This window comes from Stegodyphus dumicola, chromosome 12 (genome assembly GCF_044657685.1).
Source record: "Stegodyphus dumicola isolate Sdum_Otavi_A_Nest chromosome 12, ASM4465768v1".
In the NCBI taxonomy this organism is placed as follows: Eukaryota; Metazoa; Arthropoda; class Arachnida; order Araneae; family Eresidae; genus Stegodyphus; species Stegodyphus dumicola.
The window spans coordinates 13,642,882-13,664,635 of NC_140779.1; the positions used below are offsets into that span (position 1 = coordinate 13,642,882).

Sequence of the window (21,754 nt, forward strand, 5' to 3'; positions counted from 1 at the left end):
TTGTGAAGAACAAATATTTAAGTTTTTTTCTTCGGACCTTAACAAAGCTTTTTTTTTTTTTTTTCCCCAATTCATTTTGCCATCTTTTGATGTTCTTAATACAGTTCTACAAAGCAGAATTCTATTAATTGATGTTTTTCAATCAACGATTTATGATCTGTTTAAAGACATTTTATCAAAGTTTGTAAAACCAGTCTGTGTTTTGTCTTGTAATTCTACAAATGATGTGATTTATGATGAAATAGAAAATCAGAAGAAAGATGAAGATTTGGTAATAGGAGCTGCAACTACAAAAGTACTGGAAGAACTTTCAGAAGAAGGCAAAAATAAGTTTTATCTTCATGTTAGAAGTTACTTCTGTCGAGTATGTGACTACATACTACATAAATTCAGTCAACGATGAAGTGATTTTGCATGCTAAAGTTGCTAATGTTTCTGCTTTAGCAAATGCATCTTTTTCTGATATAAGGTACTTTTTGAACAGATTTCCTGTGTTACTTCATTTAGTCATGAAAGGTGATGATATTGATGTTGCCACTGATAATATTGCAGTCGCAATTTTGCAGTTTACAATTAGAAAACTTGGATGAAGTTATACAATCAGCTAGGATTAACACCCAGTGAAGTTTAATTGGAAAACTGAAAGGTGCTTATGGAATTTCAAAATGTAGTGAACTGTCTAGAAATATATTGGCCATCTTGACAGTTCTCCATAGTAATGCGAAGTGTGAGAGGATTTTCAGTGTTGTTATGAAAACGAGGACTAAATTTAGATCTAATATTAGTGATGACACATTAGAAAAACTTTTATTAGCGAAAGCAAGCTTACGTGGCAATTTCTATGAACAAAATTATGAAGTTTCTTTCTTAACGAAAGCAAAATCTGCGAGTGTTCATAACATTTGTACGAAAACTGATTAAAGTGTCTTTTTTTTTTTTTTTCCTTAAACAATGCAAGTAATAAACATTTTTTTTTCTATGTAAGGTATTTTTGTGTTGCTTGCATTTAAGAATTGTAACTATTTAATGTTAATTCAATATTAAAAACTATATTTTTATCATTTAAAAAGTCTTTTTTAACATTAGGAAAAATCTCCTGATTTTTGAGTGTCATAGGTTGGCAAGTATGCATGTAAATAAAGCCTTGTATGAAAAATTTTAAATTATTTACATATTTAAAACTATAAAAACTGCCTGCTTGACAGAGGGATCGAATCTCGGTGAGTGGGTTGTCTCCATGGATGGTTTTTTCTTATGTGTTCATAGACATGCAATTTATGATTATTAATGCCTTGACATATTTTTTAGGTTATGTATTTAATTCAGACTTCCATTAGTTCAGACTATGATCCTCAATTATAGTCCAGGTTAATAAGTCTCTCTGCTAAAATATCCTGTGTGTATATATATATATATATTCAACTTGATTCATTTACTGATGTATAAATCTGCTTATATCGGCAAATTATGTAATTAATAAGCTTTAAACTATTAAATTTCTCTCACTTTTAACATAATGTATTTTTGCATAATCATTTATTTTTTCTGAATTTTATATTTTTGAAGGGTTTGATTTAATTAAGCCCTTCAATTAGACTTAAGCTTTAAATTCTACTTGGATGAATTAAATTGAATGCTTTACAAGAGATGGCAGGATAAAAATATATAAATATTTGTTATTCGCGTGGGTGTTTGTGCATAAAATCAAGATTACGTAAAATAAAATTCTCACTTTAATTTGAAACATCTTCTTTGTATTTTGATCTTTTCTTCTTTTTATCTTATAAATAGTAATGAGTTATAATAAGTTGCTCTAGACTGTACCATTTCAAAATTAATCCTTGTCATATGATTCACCTATAACTGCCATGGCTTATGTACCGACACATGATCGTAGTGTTTCAGCCAATAATAATATTAAAATGGGCAAATCAAACTTTTTACCAGCTATTCAAAATAAAATAAAAGTGAAAATTTGCAGACACCCATATTGCAATCCGTGTATTTCTTCTCTGCTTTTTCCATGCTGTTGAAATGTTATCCACTACTTCACTTACAACAAGATGTATAATTCTGTGAATGTGTGTTGAAAACTTGTTTCTGTACTGTGTATTTTTCTATAAATTTTGGCTTCAAAAAAAAAAAGATATCAAAATTTTGATATGGATTGATGTAGATGCATAATTAAGAAACTATTCATAAAGATGCTAGTAACAGAGATAGCTGGTTGAACACTCCTTTTATTCCTGATAAAACATATTTGATAAACAACGATAGACTGGGCCCAATGTTCAACAAATACATTTATATTTATTTTTCATTTTTGTAATATGCTTTTAAGAAAGGTAGCAGGTAATCACAAGCTAGCAGAACAGAGTACTGCAGTGGAAACATACAGATTATATTCCAGAGGTTAAGAGCAATAGCCTTTGGGTTTAACTTCATCCTGTTGGCTGATTATTAGATTTTTAATATACAAATTTTAATATTAGTATTGCTTGAAGCATTATTTAAGTACTTGCTGCATCACTAACCTTTTCATAACAGTCATGTAACATAGATAAATTTTGAAATGATTAGTAAAATTTATTATAAGCATGCTATTATATTATGGAAGGGAAAATAGGCAGATTAAATAGATAACCTCTAATCAAAGCTAGGATTTAAATTTGCAAATTCTTAATCGTACGTATTTCCATTCCTTTTATTAAAGTATGCTGAAGATATATAATTGTAGATGTGATTTTTATAATATTGAATCATTTGAAAAGTTTTAAGTTTTTTCAAATCAGAGCACATTTTCTTCTAATTATTTGTTACCGTTGATAAAGAAAAACTTCGATAGAAGTGGATGTTTAAATATGGTCTTTTCTGCTCATGTTGTATAACTCAAATGTATTAACCATGTATGGCTACATAATTTTTTGTTTCACTGCAGTACTATGACTGAAGAGCTATGACTTCATTTTTGTTATATTATTCTCTTTTATTTTAAAAAAGGGGAAAAAAAAATGTTAGTAAGACTGCTTGCAAAATTTATGGTATAAGTGGACAAAGTGCTGTTTCGAAGAGTCATTGCAGAGGTTAATTGAAAAGTTGAAGTATGGAAATTTTAGACTTGAAAATGATGCCTACTCTTGATAATCCTCCTCTGAAAACAAGGACATATTAAAAGAAGTTGTCACTGAAAGTCCATTTTATACAGTTGAAGAACTACTGGACAAATTAAATATTCCAAAAAGTATAGTGTATGATCATTTGAAGAAGATTGGGCATGTAAAATACTACAGTATGGGTATGTCATATTTTAATGAAGCAGAGTATACTTACTTAAGTCTCAGTGATTCTTTGCTGAAAAGAAATAAAATATCTTGTTCTTTGAAATGGCTCATTATGGAGATGAGAAGTGAATCCTGCGCAATTATGTTAAAGGAAAAGATGTGGTAAGCCAAAAGAACCTTCTACAACATCGAAGGGGGACTGCACCCAAAAAATGTAATATTTTATGTATAGGGGGGACTGCAAAGTAATTATACACCATGATATGTTGCCACCAGGTCAGACAATAAGTACAGAATCAACTGACAGTTTTAAAATGGGAATCAAAGCAAAACACCCAGAATTGGCCACTCATCAAGGTGTTGTCTTCCATCATGACAGTGCAGTTCCCCAAACTTTGATGAATATCAGTCAAAGATTTATTGAGTAGGATTGGATTTTTGTGTCACCCTGTATTTTTATCTCATCTTGATGGCTGGGATTTTTATCTCTTTAGGTCACTTCAAATTTTTTGAATGCCCTGAAGTTAAGTTGCTTGAAGACTGTTAAACATCACCTCAATAGCTTCTTTATAAATAAACCTGACTTTTCTAAGAGATGAATTCTTAAGAGATGGCAAAAATGTATAGAAAAATTGGTGCTTATGTATATTAGGTACTTTTCCGTTTCGCCTGCGCAAATCTCGCCAAGCAGACTTTGTTGGCGACAGTGTACACATAAAAAATTTTAACAAATGTTAGTTCTAAGATTTTTTATTTTGATATGGTTTGATTTTAATATGATTTAAAATTTTGCAAAAAGCCAATAAATTTGTAAAAAGACATTAATTTAAGAATTTAGTATGCTCTCATAATTCAACATCCTGATTCGCCGGTTCTTATCACGTTACCCCATTTGATTTCATCTCGCGTAAACTACGCTACAAAAATATAATTCTCTCAGTAATTATCTACATTAATTTCAAGTTAAATCTTAATATAGAATACAAGTTTAAATGCAAGAATTATTTCAATTCGTACGAATAGCTTACGCAGAAATTATGTAAAACCGCAGTGCTTTACTTCACTAGGGCATTCTCATTAGAATTTAATAATTTTACCCTTGACTTTGCCTTTTCTATATTTTTGCCTTCCGGTGAGCGGTGCGATTGCATCCTAATTGACTTAATTACTGCGAATGGTCTTAGGGCATAAAATGTAACTATTTTGTAAAAATTCTAGGTAATTGTATGCCAATATTGAAAGAAACAATCAATATGATAAGAAATGGCTGCGACTTGTTTTGAAAATGAAGCGTAAAAGATTACCAGTGAAGATATTCCGTTTGGCATCAGTTGTACCATTATTGGCGACTTTATCGTTTGCGCCGGCAAAACGGAAAAGTACCGTATATTATTTACTTATATTTTTTAACTGCATTATTTGTATTTATCTTAAAAAACACACACATACAACTTTCTGGATAACCCAGTATATTTATTTTAATCTGTTAGAGTATTATAATTATTTGTTCTAAATTCTTTTATCTTTGCTTTTGAATTTAGAGGAAAGATAATCAAGCAAGAAATGTGCTTCCTGTCCAATCAAGACTTCAAAAATTAAATAAAATTTTGAGCCTGAAAGGTGTGGATTCCAAACTAACTCAAGTAATCATGGATGAAATTGTGGATGGTGGGCCAGGTGTTACTTTTGATGATATTGGTATGTCCGCTTTGTGTGTGATACAAAAATATAAAATTCTGAATTTGAAGCCTGTCAAATTGTGTAAATTGGCAGCAACTATTATCATGTTTTATTATAAATCTGGAGACATTCCAAATACATCAAGGACTAGAACTTTTTTTAATCAGTTTTTTTCTTCTTGACCTCTTTTTCTTAATATGAATATCTGTTAAGTTCTCAAACTGAATAACTGTTCAGTATCCTATAAATAAAATACAGTCAAAAGTCGTTAATTCGGACACCCATAATCCGGAATGATCTATAATCCGGACCTCAAAGCTAAAAACTTTCTGCGCATGCGCCGCGTTGGCAAATGCGCACAGGCGTTTTACGCGTTCACGTAAGACCTTGACTACTGCGCATATGCGTGTGCAGACTACGTTTTCGCCTGCGCTTTTAATGTATAACGGACGGTATATTTTCAGACTGTAAGAGCAATTTTATAAAAGTAAACTTGAACTTTCGATTATGTCAAATAGAATTTCCGATGCTGGAACTTCCAAAGGATCTACAAAATGAAAGCATGTTTCGATGTCCAACAAACAAAAAGTGGAATTGCTGCAAAAAATGGATAAAGACATGAAGAATGTGACAGAGAGGTTATTGAAAACGAAAACATTTCGATTGACAAGTTAGTCGGTATTCTCGGCACAGCAATTAACGGGACTTGAACAGCGGAACTTTGTAACTGAACAAAAAATTATGTCTGTTTATAGAATTAAAGAGAAAGTATTATCACATAAAACGAAGCAACTTAAACAACTTACATTGAAAGAAATGTTTAATAAAGTAAACAAATAAATATTAAGCTTTTTTTTTTTTTTAATTTTATTTTGATACCCTTTAGATCATAATTGTTCTTTATTTCATAAATTATGGCGTCATATTTTTAATTTTAGAATTTCTGCATGCCATCTTACAAGATTTAAACTGATGATCTATAATCCGGAATCGCCGAAGTCCCGACGAGTCCGGATTAACGACTTTTGACTGTATATTAATGTGGTGTCAAAATATTAACATTCATTCCTCCTCTAGAGCAAATGTGGAGTTAAGATTATGATTAAGATATAATGTTTTGTAATGATAATAATATATCACTCCTTTTTGAAGAAAAAGTAACAAGGTAGATCAAGCAGTCAACCAATTTTATCTCTTCCCCCCCCCCAATATAAAATATTTTTTGTTCCAAACAGTTAACAGTTATATTTTACTTTTAAATAATAGATTGCATATGCAGGGATTCTTTTGGGTTAAACTTGCATTTATGATGCTATAGTGATTTCTAACAAAGCTTTTTGCTTATTTGTTCCTCTGATGTCAAAATTCAGAAAGCAATGTTTTAGTCAAATTACATGTTATAAGAACTGAGAGAAAAAATAGTTTCTTCCTGTGACTTATTTATCATTCAGTGCTTCTGATATCTTTTATATCTCTTTGCTGGTAAAGTTATTATGTGTAGGAATTAGAAATGAGGTAAACTTAATATTATTCAAATTTGTCCTTTTGTATTTTAAGAGTCCTGTTAGCATCATTGTGCTATAAATTGTAATGAATGACAAAATTTGTTATTATTTTCATTTATATTAGAGAAATGTATCACAACAAATTGCTTTAATTATAGCATTATAATTATAAATATTCAAGATTTCTAAGATGTCTTCATATAGAACTGGGAGGAATCTGAAAAACATATTCAAGTATTATCATTTACTAGTAGTTCCATCATAACATTTGGTTGCATAAATTGGTATAGAGTACAGTATCACAATATCTATAATTTTAAGCTGGCATCAAACAAAAAAATTGGTTTTGTACTACTTGCATAGGCCTAGCTATATATATATATATATAATTTATTTCCTAAACAGTATTGATTAATTGATTATATTATCTCCTAAGTTTAATTAAAGTAGAAGTATTTTAAAAGTGTGCATCCATACTGGTAAGTTATATTTTGAAAGATGTTTTGAAGTAATTTGAAAGCAAAATGTTAATAATGTTTTAACGGGGACTGGAGTTAAATCATCATGAAGAATAATATTACAATTGTAAAAGTAAAAATTAAAACATGTAATTATTGTCATTGATCGGAAATTGACTTTTCAAGGGGAACAAACCAACTCCCGTTCAATGATCAATAATTGATAGAAATACGTAAATATGAAAGTGTTTCGTCTTTACTCGAGTTATAAGTTAAAGCCAAACCGGCAATTCTAGTCAGGCCAAATATTTCCGCGAATAGTTGTTACTCAAAGAACTGATTCTCATGAAGCATTTTAGTCAATTCAATTTGGAGTGAAATATTTCCGCGAATAGTTGTTACTCAAAGAACTGATTCTCATGAAGCATTTTAGTCAATTCAATTTGGAGTGAAATATTTGGCCTGACTAGAATTGCCGGTTTGGCTTTAACTTATAACTCGAGTAAAGACGAAACACTTTCATATTTACGTATTTCTATCAATTATTGATCATTGAACGGGAGTTGGTTTGTTCCCCTTGAAAAGTCAACTAATTTCCGATCAATGACAATAATTACATGTTTTAATTTTTACTTTTACAATTGTAATATTATTCTTCGTGATGATTTAACTCCAGTCCCCGTTAAAACATTATTAACATTTTGCTTTCAAATTACTTCAAAACATCTTTCAAAATATAACTTACCAGTATGGATGCACACTTTTAAAATAATTCTACTTTAATTAAACTTAGGAGATAATATAATCAATATTGTTTAGGAAATAAATTATTATTAACTAACTTTGCAGCAATTGCGCAAGTAATAATAACTTGTATTCGCACTAAATGGATTTAAGTTCATACAACATTTGATATGCTAAATAGCAGCTATTAGCGCTATTTATCTCCTACCTAATGTACCCACTTTATATATTATCTCCAACCTTTTTAAGTTTTAAAGTTCTTATACAAAAACTTTACTGTATTGAAGGTTAGCAGCCTCCTTACTTTTATATCTTGCTAGTTTAACTCATATTGAAATCACTAAATGTCATTCCACTAGATGACAAACTTGAAAATTTAACGCCATGCCTGCTACAGGTAAACCCAAAAAACAATTTCTATGAAAAACATTTAACTGTATTTACATGATTACATGCGGTACTTGACATATTAAATATATAGGACAGACTAAAAACAATCTTAACTTTCGAATCAATAACCATAGAGCTCAAATCAAAAAATTCAACGCACAAAAAAATAACATTAAAATAAGTACACCATCACAACTTAATACAGCAGAATTAGAACACTTTAAACACCATGACTTCAACTCTATTCAACTTCAGATACTAGATATAATACCCAATCACAAAACACGAATTTTTCAGGAATCTCTCTATATACTAAAACAACGTTCACTTTATCCATATGGACTTAACACTTATATACATAGTCATAGAGATACTTCTAAGAAGTCTATTTTCAGCCAATTTAAACTCTACAGCATCAAAACGCAGAGAGGTAAAAGAGGAAGCAAAATAAAAAATAATGCGAGATTTTTATCCACTTTGGATACACTTGCATTGAAAAAACAATTGAAATGTTTTTTTGACTCAGACTGTTTTCCCAAGAAACTTCTCAACTGGTTACACTCCTGTACTAATAAATTCCTTATCAAACTAAAAAAATTCATTCAAGAAAGCTACGACGACATACAAATCATTAAAGACATGATTCTTGATTTTAGTCTTTTCAGACTCTCTAATAGTCTCACTCAACACAAAATTTATTTTAAAGTCAATTTTCTGCATCCGCAGTTTGGCAATATTCATTTCTCAAGAATCATCAGAGATTGTAAAGATTACTTCCCCGCAGTTGACACTATACCAATGATTGCATTTAAATATCAAAGGACCTTAAGCAACTTGCTTACTAACCACCATGAAATAGATGAAACTGCAGAATGACATTGTAAGACACCAATTTACAGCAATTACGTAGATTCTCATCACCAGCACATAATTACTGGCAACCTGAATATCATACAAAACCATCAACTAAAAACACTAATGAGTTATGGTACAAAATTTAGACCAATCAGAAACATGACTACAAATTACTGTTACAACAACATCAACGAATTTATAGTTAAAGCAAGCTATCAACTGAATTTTCCCATAGATACCTTCTTAAAATGGAAAGCTAAAATTCTTCAACGCATATCCACAGAAATCAGTCACCTCAAATTTAAAAGTACACTGAACTGGTCGCAACTTACATCTGATATTAGTAAATTAAAACAGCTTTTTACTATTACAAAAATAGATAAAGCAACTAATAACTTTAGCATTATATGAAAACAATTCTACACTGAGATTATTCATAAAGAACTTCTCAACGCAACTACTTATCAATCAGCCAACCTTACAGAAACATCTATAATAAACAGGATTAAAACTTTTCATAAGAAACTCAATATTACTTTCAATGCAAACTACAACAGATTTACTAATCTTTATGCGATTCCCAAATTCCATAAAACACCATTAAAATTTAGATTTATAGCTAATGGAACTAATAATTACAAGAAAAATATAGACTATTATTTTTCAATTCAACTTAATAAAATCTGTAAATTTATTTTCAATGATTGTAACACTAATCATAACTATTGCTGGATCATTCATAATAACACTCCTGTCATTAATACCATTCATACCATTAACATCCAAAACATTAACTGCTATGATTTTGAAAACTTATATACCTCACTTCCTCTAGAAGAAATCTATACCAGTCTACTTGATCTACCAAAACTTTTCCCTAATATACTCAATATCATGACTCTTGACAAATGGAAAACCTACCTAAAATGCACACTTTTTCATAACTACATCAAGTTTCAAAATCAACTTTTTAAACAAGTCAGAGGATTGCCAATGGGCTTACATTCCAGCACCTCGATCTGTAATATCTTTTTATTTGTCAAAGAATTTAACTTCCAAAAAAATCTACAACCACAAGAGTTAAATTACTACAAACACACCTACAGATTTATTGATGACCTTATTACAATTAATAATTTTGGTAAAATTGAAAACTCCGACATTTATCCGAATTGTCTTAAACTTAATAAAACTAATAATTCACAAAATAGCATAGACTTTTCTAGATCTTCAAATCATTAACTACAAAAAAATTTTACTTTTTGACAAAACAAGAAACTTCAATTTCAATACTAACAAATTAATAAATTGGAACTCCAACATATCCAAAAAAGTAATTAACAATACTATAATTAATCAAATACAACGAATTAAAACTATATGCACAGATACAATAGATTTACAACGCGAAATTTTGATCCTTATCAAAATTCTCAAAAATAATCTAATTCCCTTTCAATTTATCAACCATTGCCTTAAAAGAGCAGGCGTTAAATACTCACTCTAAATCATTTAACTGATAGGGATATGATAATTTATTCCTAAACCTGAGAAGGCGGTATAAGTTGGATGACTGTCAGTTGAAAGATTTGTATATAGTGTAATTACTCAATTGTATATATTGTAAAAAGCTAATTGTCTTCAGACATATACTGTTACTAAAAAAATGGGCCTATTTCCTGCCTTTAGACTGTCTACTAGCTCTTGGATAGCGAAAATGCCTTTTTCCTTTCTTAAATTCTTAATCATTGCGACACGACAATTAGCCAGAAATTAATTAATTTCCATTCACTAGTATTTTTAAAAAAATCTTAACAAACGGTCTCTCTCAGATAAGAACTCCACAAAATACATCCCTCAAGAATTCCAAGTCCCACCCACTACCATAAATTTCTTCACCCAAGTCTTACCGACTGATATAATTCAAAGCCCCTACTGCCACTAAGAATTTTCGGACACCCTACACTTCTGAGTCAGACACGAAGAGAACACACTGCCAACTCCCCCACTAGAAAGAATGTAAGTTACTTAATACCTTTCTGGCCTTTATATCTTCATGTACATTCACTGATCTTATTTATATTATTTTCTATTTTAATTTTATATTATTTTTATGTTCTCTTTGATTTGTTTTTGCAAAGTTTGCATTATTTTTTTATAATCTTCTATGTTTATTTCAACTTTACTTTGATTTCGATTTCATAATGACAATTTCCAATGTTTAATTTCTACAAATAATATAGTACTCAAATACATAAAGATGATAGTGTCGGGGACGATTACTCGAGTTTTACAAGATTTCTCTACAGTAATTGATTTTTACTCCAAATTGAATTGACTAAAATGCTTCATGAGAATCAGTTCTTTGAGTAACAACTATTCGCCGAAATATTTGGCCTGACTAGAATTGCCGGTTTGGCTTTAACTTATAACTCGAGTAAAGATGAAACACTTTCATATTTACGTATTTCTATCAATTATTGATCATTGAACGGGAGTTGGTTTGTTCCCCTTGAAAAGTCAACTAATTTCCGATCAATGACAATAATTACATGTTTTAATTTTTACTTTTACAATTGTAATATTATTCTTCGTGATGATTTAACTCCAGTCCCCGTTAAAACATTATTAACATTTTGCTTTCAAATTACTTCAAAACATCTTTCAAAATATAACTTACCAGTATGGATGCACACTTTTAAAATAATTCTACTTTAATTAAACTTAGGAGATAATATAATCAATATTGTTTAGGAAATAAATTATTATTAACTAACTTTGCAGCAATTGCGCAAGTAATAATAACTTGTATTCGCACTAAATGGATTTAAGTTCATACTACATTATATATATATATATTTTAAGTATTGTATTTACTCGAATATAGTTTTTGTTTTAAATTTGATAGGGTTTTACAATTAAGTATCTTGATAAATAAAATTGCAGAATGAGAGAAGGCTTTAATTATTGTACTGTATAAGTATGATTACATAAACCATGGTGTTAGGCCTAGTGCATGTGAATTGCATAACTACCACTAATTGTACTAGACTCTTCTTGCTGAGCTCTTAGACCGTTAGGTCTGTATCCACTGTATTGGTCATTAGCACACTTGAAAATTAATAGGTAACAATGTATTGCTGACTTTTTAAATTTTTCTCTTTTTAGTTTGGTAAAATTCCTTATTTAATTGGAGTGCATACCTTTCATTATAATCAAAACCATATATACAGACATTCACTTGCATTTTTACATATTAAAATTTATTCTAAAATATGAGTGAGGGTGATCTTGCTTTCAAGTAAAAATAGTACAAATCAGGAAGATCAAGAATATATACCTAAAAATGTAATTTGAGGATTCAGAATGTATTTTAGCAGTTGTTAATGTTCTACAGTGTTTTCTAATTTCTGTTTAGGATAAGCGTATTTTTGCTTCTCAGCCACTGTCATTTATTAAAATATTCTATGCTATATAGACTAACATGTGAAATATGTATATTTGCATTGTATTTGAAGTAAATTAGTATGTAAATTTGAACTTCTAAAACTAAACGTGTGAAATGTACAAGTTATGTGTGTATTATTTCATATAGCTAATGCTTAAGACACAATAACACGCCGAATAAATACTAATTCAGAAGTCAAACAACAAAAATCAGCGTTATAACGCTGGTTTTTGTTGTTTGACTTCTGAATTAGTATAGCTAATGCTGTTAATATTAGTGCATATTTAAAGGACTTATTATTATTTGGCAAAGATCTTGTAACTATAAAATTGTTGATTGCTTTTTTTTTTTTTATGTAATATTTTAGCTGGACAGGAAGTTGCGAAACAGGCTTTACATGAAATGGTTATCTTGCCTACTGTTCGTCCAGAGGTAATTTTTTTAATTAATAATTATTTTGGAGATGGATTTTTTTCTGAGTATGCAAGTTGTAAATTATATAATTATAAATAAAGAATACTATGGAAAATAATTATTTTATATTTAAAGAGTCTTACTCTGCTGTCCAGTTAAAATACTTTGTTAGACTAAAACATGCATTATTAATTAATTTTATTAAATGAATATTTTTTTAAGTGTGTTATTTATTTCTTTTAATTTCCTTTACGGCGTATATATCTTTAAGCTGGAATATCATTCTTTTTATAGCTTTTAATTTTTAGATCCTTAATTGTTTTCTTTTTATGCAATCTTAATATGACTTGTTTTCTTAATATGATTTATTGTTCAATTTGGAAATCTTTTTGTACCTTAGTTATTTACTGGTCTCAGAACACCACCTAAAGGCCTTTTGCTGTTTGGTCCTCCTGGGAATGGAAAAACCATGCTAGTAAGTAACATTTTATTTCTTCAATATGTATCAAAAATATGTTTCATTTTTCCAATATGAACAAGCTATTAATATGGAATTTTTGTGCATTAATTTTAATTGTAGGCAAAAGCTGTTGCTTGTGAATCAAATTCTACTTTTTTTAACATTAGCGCTGCCTCTTTAACTTCAAAATATGTAAGTAATTGTCTAATTTATACTGCTTTTGTTTTCATTTTGAACGTATATTTAAAATTTTGACAATTCCTTAGGTTGGAGAAGGGGAAAAACTTGTCCGTGCCTTGTTTGCTGTTGCCAGGGAGCTTCAACCAACAATTATATTCATAGGTAAATGAATTTATCTTGTTTTCTGAAAATATTCCCCTCTAATGGTTCTATTACCATCATAATGTGTGTTGAATAAGTTGAATACTTTTCAATGTTTAGATAGTATGTGAGGCTATGTGTAAGTAGTGAAACCTTGCTTAAATGAGTAAAAGATGATGCTCCAGAGGATTTTGATGGCTATAAAGATGCTTGTAGACAATATGGATATTAACAAAATTCTTTATAATTATTAGTTTAAAACTACTCAGATTGCAAAACATGACCCCTCCTGGGTTCATCATCAGTATCTTCTCATACATCACAAAAATCATTCATATCTATGTAAAGCATTAAATCATGTTAATGTTTTATCCCGTATGCTTCACATGTTTCAGTTATTTTCTTTTTACAGATAAACTGCATTGCTGTTCTTTGCTAAGCTTTCAAATCCATAAGAATAGATGTTCTAAAGGAAGTGATTTAATTGCATGGAAAACTGTCAACAATGTGATGAAATTTTAGGAAAAGCAAGTTGAAATGTTGTTGTAATAAATGCTGTCAATTATTGTTTAGCAAGTGTGCTTGAATTTATTGCAAAAAGTTATAAAACTTTGTAAGTGCAGTGTTATATAATATAGCATTGTTCTTGTGGTTTCTGACACAAAATTTGACATTTTCTGAAATGAATGCTGATTTTTCCTTCCTTCATGGGATGATTCTACACTTCAAATTGAGCCCAAACACCAAATTTTATAAAAATTGTGTGAGCACTTATTCTCATTTAAAGATCTATGCTAATATTTTAGCTGTGTGTGAAAAAGTTTGCACCTGAAGAAATTTACATCATCTGCTTCATTCTTCTTTTTGTTCTCTCTTTCTTTTCTTCCTTCCTCTTGTTTTCTTTATTATTATTAAATGAAAACCCATGTGCTAAACTCCATCAAACTTTGTTCTGCTTATTAATTACGTGTTTTAATCTTAGTATTTTTGTTGTTTTAAAAAGCACTGAATAAATCTGTACATCAAAAAATAATTTATGTATCAGAAAAAATTATTTTAAAATAAGTGAGAAGGATTATTATAATTTATCAAGCATTATCTTTAATGTAGTATTTAAAAGTTAATTGAATTAATAATGAACAGAATCTTTCTTTATGTATCATCTAAAATAGCACAGTATTATATATAACAAAAAACAGTGTAAAATGTATATTTCACAAAAGCCATTTCTTAGATGACCACCTTGTGGTCATCTAAGAAAATCTACAAGTGACCATCTTGTAGGAAATAATTAAATAGCAGTATTAAATATCATTGAGAATGATGTTTTTTAATCGTAAATACAGTTGAATGCATATACATAGCTTGATCGGTGGAAGGGTTAAATATGGTGGATGAAATTATGAAATTTATTTGATGATATGATTTGTACCAATAATTCAAAAACCACTGATGGGTATTCTGAATTGTTTTGCCCAACCAGGAGCTGAGTGGTTAAGACAGCTAAATGCTAAAAGTTGGATTTGGGTTCGATACCAGGTGAACAGGCTGGCTGCAGGGTTGGTTTTAGGTTTTTTTCCCCCATGTATAATGGAATCAAGTTAGTTTCCCTTATGCTAATAATTCTAATTCCCTTAAAAAGTCCTTATGAAGCATACTTCCCCTTAAGCAGATAATCCTTGTGTTCTTTGCCATATTCAAATAACCTAACCTAATTGTTTCATTAATTTTTGAAATTGGATCATTAAATTATATGGGTGTCACCTGCTTTACAAATGTTTCATTTACAACAGACTTACTTTAGCTATTTTGGATATGAAAAAAATCAGATTGTTATTGTTTTTTCTTAAAGGTAAAACTATATTTCGGCTTTTTCTTTATGCTGTGATTACATAAAAATAAGATGTTAGAAAATATAATTTAAAAGCAATTTTTCAGATTTTTAGCAGAAAAAGCTGAAGTGTGCAAGAGGAAAACATATATGCCAGTGTTGGTAATCAAGTATACTCTCATATTTCAAGACTTTCATATCAGTTTTGGTAGTTTTCCATGACAAATGTTGACTTGATATCAGGGCATATAGGCATAGGAACAAGAAAAGGGAGAAAGATATTTATTAGATGGCCTTAAATCTTTCTCACACTGTAACCTACACCTTGCATCTCCCACTACCAGATCTTAAACAATTTATTTTAACTTCTAGTCATTATTGTCACCAACATTGTTTTTCAGTAGAGTCAAATCTGAAGGAAATTACATTATGAGTATCATTTCTATTTAAATAGATTTTGTGTTTAGCATGTCACTTCCCCTTTTTTTTCCCTGTTATGTGTAGTATGTATGATGAAATTTATGTGCAGTTTATATGATTTGATCATGATTTTCTCCCTCTCATTTCTCCCATGTATATTTATGATAATGCTTAAGTCACTTTGGCTGATAGTTTCACAGGAAAACTGTACATTTATAAACAATAAAAACTTGTATTTAAACTGCTTGTTATTGTTTGTTTGATAACAATTTGTACCAAATTTTTTGCAGATGAAGTTGACTCCTTATTGAATGAAAGAAAAGAAAATGAACATGAAGCTAGTCGTAGATTAAAAACAGAATTTTTAGTGGAATTTGATGGAGTATGTTGGAATTCTTATAGAAATGATTTGAAGTTAATTTCAAAAAATGTTTTATGTTAAAGAGCAACATGTAAATTTTTTTTCCACCTGATGTGCTTTTCCCCCCTTATTTGTTAACTGCATCTTAAAGTTTGATTAAAAGTCTTATAAAATTGTTAATTTTTAATCTTTTGATATGTACAGGAAAACTAGTTAGCTGAAGCTGAAAGAAGCAGAAAGAAAAAATTAGATTAATTAAAAATTCAAGTTAATGAATCTTTTGACAAATTATACGTAAAAGGGGGACTTGATTCAATTTGATATGCATCTCTCTCTGTGTGTATATATATATGTTGAAGTGAATATATCACATTGCTTCATTTCATCCCCCACCAAGATTTGTTGTATTTCTTAAATGCTTCAGAAATTTTATCTAGTCTTATAAAATCACATAATTTCAATAAATACAGATGCTAAACGAATTCTAAATTTCTATCTTTTAGGGATATTCATGAAGAATTTCAGTATTATTTGGAAAAGCTTTTATTAAATATTTCCAAGTTAAAAAATTTGATATATCAAGGAAAACTAGCATACAGTTTTAACAGATTTCATCTGTGGAAAATATTAGGTTTTACTAGCATACAGAAATTCCAAATTCTTGATTTTCTACCTTATATGAGAAATTTCTGTTTTATTTCATAATACTTTTCGTGAATAAATTTATTTCGTATTTTTGCTATTACTCCAATAGTTGATAATAGCTGGTTGTAATGAATGTTTTTCCACCAAAAATGTTCTTCATAAAGGTAAGGGGGAAATATTAAAGCAGTACCTCTAGTGCAGGTAGTGATCACAACCCAAATCTATGATTTTCTACCAACATTTTGGTAGTTTTTCAAAACCTTCAGCCTTGAAACTTCTGGGCCGCAAGTCCAAAAACATATTAACCTCATTTCGAACATCCTATGCAGAATGGAAGATAGCACAGCAAGCTGCAGGTGTGAAAAAATGTAGAAGTCAAAAGGAGCGATGTCAGGGCTATATGGTGGGTGTAGCAAAAGATCCCGTTCAAGTCCGGCCGGTGAATCAGACATATGTGATCTTGCATTATCTTGATGGCACATTACTTTTTTGCCCCGTATCTCAGTTCGATGTTTTTCCTTGATAGCAGCATCATCAAGGAAACTGTCGAGGGTTTTACCTTTTCTGAATAATACCTTGGCAATCCCACCCGATACAAAGCATGATCTTTTTTATTAGTCAAATTGCACTTTGCGATAACAGGCGAGTTAAATCCAGGCACAGACCAACCATCTTTTGACCTGTGTTGTTGAACTAAATCCATTTTTCATCACAAGTGACAATCTGGTCCAGAATTTTGTCTTTGTGTTCCTATTCGAGCAGATTAGCACACACCTCGAACACATTTGTCCTTATTCGCTTGAGTCAGCACATACGGCATTCAGCGATTGAACTTGTACGTCAAGTTTATGCGATGGATAGTGCAACTGATGGACATGGCACTAACATCTAATTCTCTAGCAAGCTCTCGAGTGATTGCGTGCTGATCTTCCACAAGTTCTCATAGGTGAGCATCATCAGCATTAGTAGGCCAGCCAGAGCGCTCTGCTTCTTGAATGATATAGTCCTTGTTTTTGAATTATTGCCTAAGCCTTCACAATGTCATAGCACTTAAAGCTGTATACATAATTTGGTGACATTCTGTAGCTGACTTTTTGCAACAGAACTGGAATTAAATAATGGTTCTAATCTGGTAGCGTGGTAGTCCCCTTTCAAACACCTTATACTTAAGGATAATTTTTTACAAATTTCACACAGTGTTCTAAAGCAAGTCTCTTTCTTTCAAATGGCAAAATCGTTTGACAAACTATCATTAAGCATGCCAACACGCACTGTCTGAGCAGACAATAATAGCGGTGGCGGGAAACTTATAGATTTCTATCAGTTATTTAAGTGAAGTAACTTTTTGTAAAATCTCTGTAAGTCATATTGAAGATATTAGTTGTCTCAAGATATGAGAATTAATCACTAAATCTGAAATTATGCAATAAATATTACTAAATATGCTTTTATTGTGGGCATTTTTAAGCACACTGGCTCTTAACCCCTTCGCGCTGACTGTCACGTACACGTGCCAGCAACGAACACACTTATTTACCGGCCGACACGCAGGCGTGCCGGAGCATTGTTGCGTTCTCTACCTACTGTCACATATTTGTGCCAGTACCTTGGAACGTTTTTCAAACTATAATTTCTGCCACAAGATGGCACTGTATGTCCATATGGTTTCAGATACATGTACATTAGACCTTCTGCTCGAAATGAGAGAAGCATGACTCACATACACGTGTTTTTGATTATATAAACAAACAGGGAACTAAATGTTTCCGAATGGCGTGATTTATGACGTCTCTTTAAATCGCACTTTATTCGCACGTGGTAGTTGTTTATTGTAAGTAGAAGTTTTATATGCGCTAAAGCGTTGAGTATTTTCGTTTACAGTTCAGTTTTTAGAAAATAACTAGATCTTGTTAGACGTGAATTCTTTCTGTTTTTACCGTTTCAATGTCGAAGCGTCGAAAATGTTTAACAGAGCATGAAATAGCAGAAATGATGCAAAATATTTCAGATATTGATTCTGAAAGATTAACTGAAAGAGATTTTCCAATACTTTGTTCAGAAGAGACTGATAAGAAAATGAGACGACGATGCTTCGTTTGTTCACATTCCCGGAAAAATCCTCCAAAACGGCAAATGTGTTATTACGAGTTCAAGGAATGCAACGTAGGACTGTGTGTAGATCCCTGTTTTCAAATTTTTCATACGAAAAGAGAATTTTAAGTAATATATTTAGTTTTCAGATGTATAATGTTAAAAGTCATAAAATGTGAGTAATTAAAATAAAATGTGTAAAATATGCATTTAAACAAGAAATAAGGTAATTAAAGTATATATATAAAAATATCTATAAAGCATAACCGTTTAAATACTCTATAGAGCATTATTAAACAATGCGTTGATACTTCGGAAATTTCATGGATTTAGGCTTAGTTGCAAAAAAGCCCCCGGCTCTGGAGAGACGCTCGCGGAAGACACTGCCGGCCTCCGCGATAAGCGCACGTTTTCGCTACCCAGCTCGAAGGGGTTAATTAAATTAAGCATGAAGAAAATAATGCAAACATTCATGAAAGCAGTTATTTTTAATTAGAAATAAGCAATATATGAAATTAATTCTTCTCTTTTTTTTTTTTTTTTTTTTTTCTTAGCTGTTTATAGTATTAGCCCTCTGACTGCTCAATTTTTGGACCAAAAGCGCCTCAACCCCCCCCCCCATATTTTAAATCTATATATATTGGAGAATGGGAAAATGAAATTTTTCTTTCTAGAAAATACTTTTTATATAGATTTTTATCATGAAATATTAAAGTTGCCAGAAAAACCAATTTCAGATGTTATCACCAAAAAAAAAACTTTTTTTAATAAATTTCAGTCGAATTACAGTTAATTTATATTTATCTATTTATTGCATAATATAAAAAAGCAAATTGTATAAAATGTAAGAAAATATAAAGCACTGAGGAATTTGAAGGTGAATATAAAGCACTGAGAGTTCAAAACAGGATTCAAGGCAAAGTCCAGCTTCACAGTCTTTGTGCCAGATTCAATAAATCTAATTTAATTAAATAATCAAGATAATCGCTGAACATTTTCTAGCAGCCATTTCTGTAAGAAAAAAACGGCAAAAAGTGAAGTTTGAGCGGTAATACCCCGTGCCTTCAAATGCCGCAATTTAGTAAACAACTAATGATATCTGTTGGCCAAAACATCTAATACTGTATATAATTTATTTCAATGGTTAAACGGGGGAAAGCGGGATGCACTCCTTAATAAAAGAAGAAAAACACATGCCCGCAGGATGAGCAGCCAGAGGGTTAAAGACTTAATTATTGCTAAAATTTGGTCTCTTTCCCCTGATAATTTTTTATATGTTTAAAATTCATTAAAAAACTTTCAATTATTTATCATATTTTAAAAAATACCAGATATAATTAAATAATTAAAATTAATTATGGAATTTAAATGCATTATTTAAATAGTATTCGATCAACTCAACATTAAAAATGTTTTGCACCCTGTAGCTTCGTTCTGATGGAGATGAACGTGTTCTTGTAATGGGTGCCACAAACAGACCTCAAGAATTAGATGATGCTGCTCTTAGGTAATTATAATCTTGGAAAACAAGAATTTTCATTTGAGAATATCATATATATTTAAAATTAATATTTTTAATCCTATAATTTTAAATTTTCACATATACAGTTTTTAAAAAATGGATTTTTTAAAAATGAATTTCTTGTTTTTGCAAATTTCCTTTATGAATAAACATTAAAACAACATTCCTGTACAGAATATCAGGATTTTTTCCTCTTGTACCAAATATACATAATTTACTAAGTTTTTTCATCTGCATTCTATTTCAGCAGATGAATTTTTTAAATGAATTTTATTTGTTGCTTATTATTTAACAAATGGAAATGGCAACATGTTTTTAATCCAGAGGTTCCATAGTTCTAGGGGGGATGAGGTAAGCTAATGATTATAAGGGGTAAGTTCTGGGGGGGGGGATGATTTACCAATTAAGTAGTAGTTCAGTTTATAAATATAAAAAAATACATTTATTCAAGCTTTGGTATTTATGATTGTTTTCTACACTTTTTCTTGTTTGAGTTATGAAACACATTAAAAAAATAGTCTTAAGTCTAAATAAATGTATATGTGTTTTTGAGTTTGGGAAAGGAAGCGGGAGAATGATCATTTGGCTATGGTGAAAAGAGTGCATGGGGGAAAATAATTGAGAATCACTTTTTTTAAATGTTTACTTTAAATAACTTTTGTGCCCTGCCGACAGTATGGTGGTTAGGGGAGCTTGACTGCGATGCCAAAGGTCATCCGGGTTCGAATCCCAGAGAAGGCATGGATGTAAAACTGTCTGTCCCTTCATAGGAGGTAACGGTGGCCACGTATTAGATTCCTCCATAATAAAATGGTCACCACTTCTGGCCTTAGGAGTGGCCAATGCCGTTATAGGCAAGTGCCCAACATTTGTTAAAAAAAAACTTCTGTGCCCTTTTTCTCTTTTAGAAAGGTTATCTTTGTGTAACATATATTTTATTACTTCACTGGTATAATAAATTTAATATTTGGATTTATTCATTTATTTCAGTTTTCTATTTTTCTTGTGAGTTATGTGTATTTGTTTTAGTCTTTAGATTGTTTATTTTTGCACTGTTATTTTACTAAAATCATTTAAAAGCTCAAATAGAAAAACTTAAAGTAAAGCATCCTTCACTTTAATGATTTGGAGCACTATATTTGTTTATAGTATGAGACATGTTGAACTAATTAAAGAAAATATAAATTCATAAAAATGCAAGATCTCGGAAGAAACATTTCTTTCCTCAGCTTAATGCATGGTTTTGTACAATTTTTTGACAAGAGAATGCTCCTTGCCCTACATCCATCATTCTGAAAAATTATTTTATTACTAAAGGCTTCCACATA

General features: G+C 30.4%; 1 protein-coding gene across 1 annotated transcript in view; it reads left to right on the forward strand.

Moving 5' to 3' along the window:
- spas (spastin) overlaps window positions 1–21,754 on the forward strand; it is a 68,664-nt gene that overhangs the window by 31,701 nt on the left and 15,209 nt on the right. Inside the window, exons 6-12 of the mRNA XM_035358151.2 lie at window positions 4,823–4,979; window positions 12,729–12,793; window positions 13,176–13,250; window positions 13,356–13,427; window positions 13,502–13,577; window positions 16,098–16,189; window positions 20,332–20,411. Of these exons, the coding sequence (XP_035214042.2) occupies window positions 4,823–4,979; window positions 12,729–12,793; window positions 13,176–13,250; window positions 13,356–13,427; window positions 13,502–13,577; window positions 16,098–16,189; window positions 20,332–20,411 (617 nt within the window). The remainder of the gene's footprint in view (window positions 1–4,822; window positions 4,980–12,728; window positions 12,794–13,175; window positions 13,251–13,355; window positions 13,428–13,501; window positions 13,578–16,097; window positions 16,190–20,331; window positions 20,412–21,754) is intronic.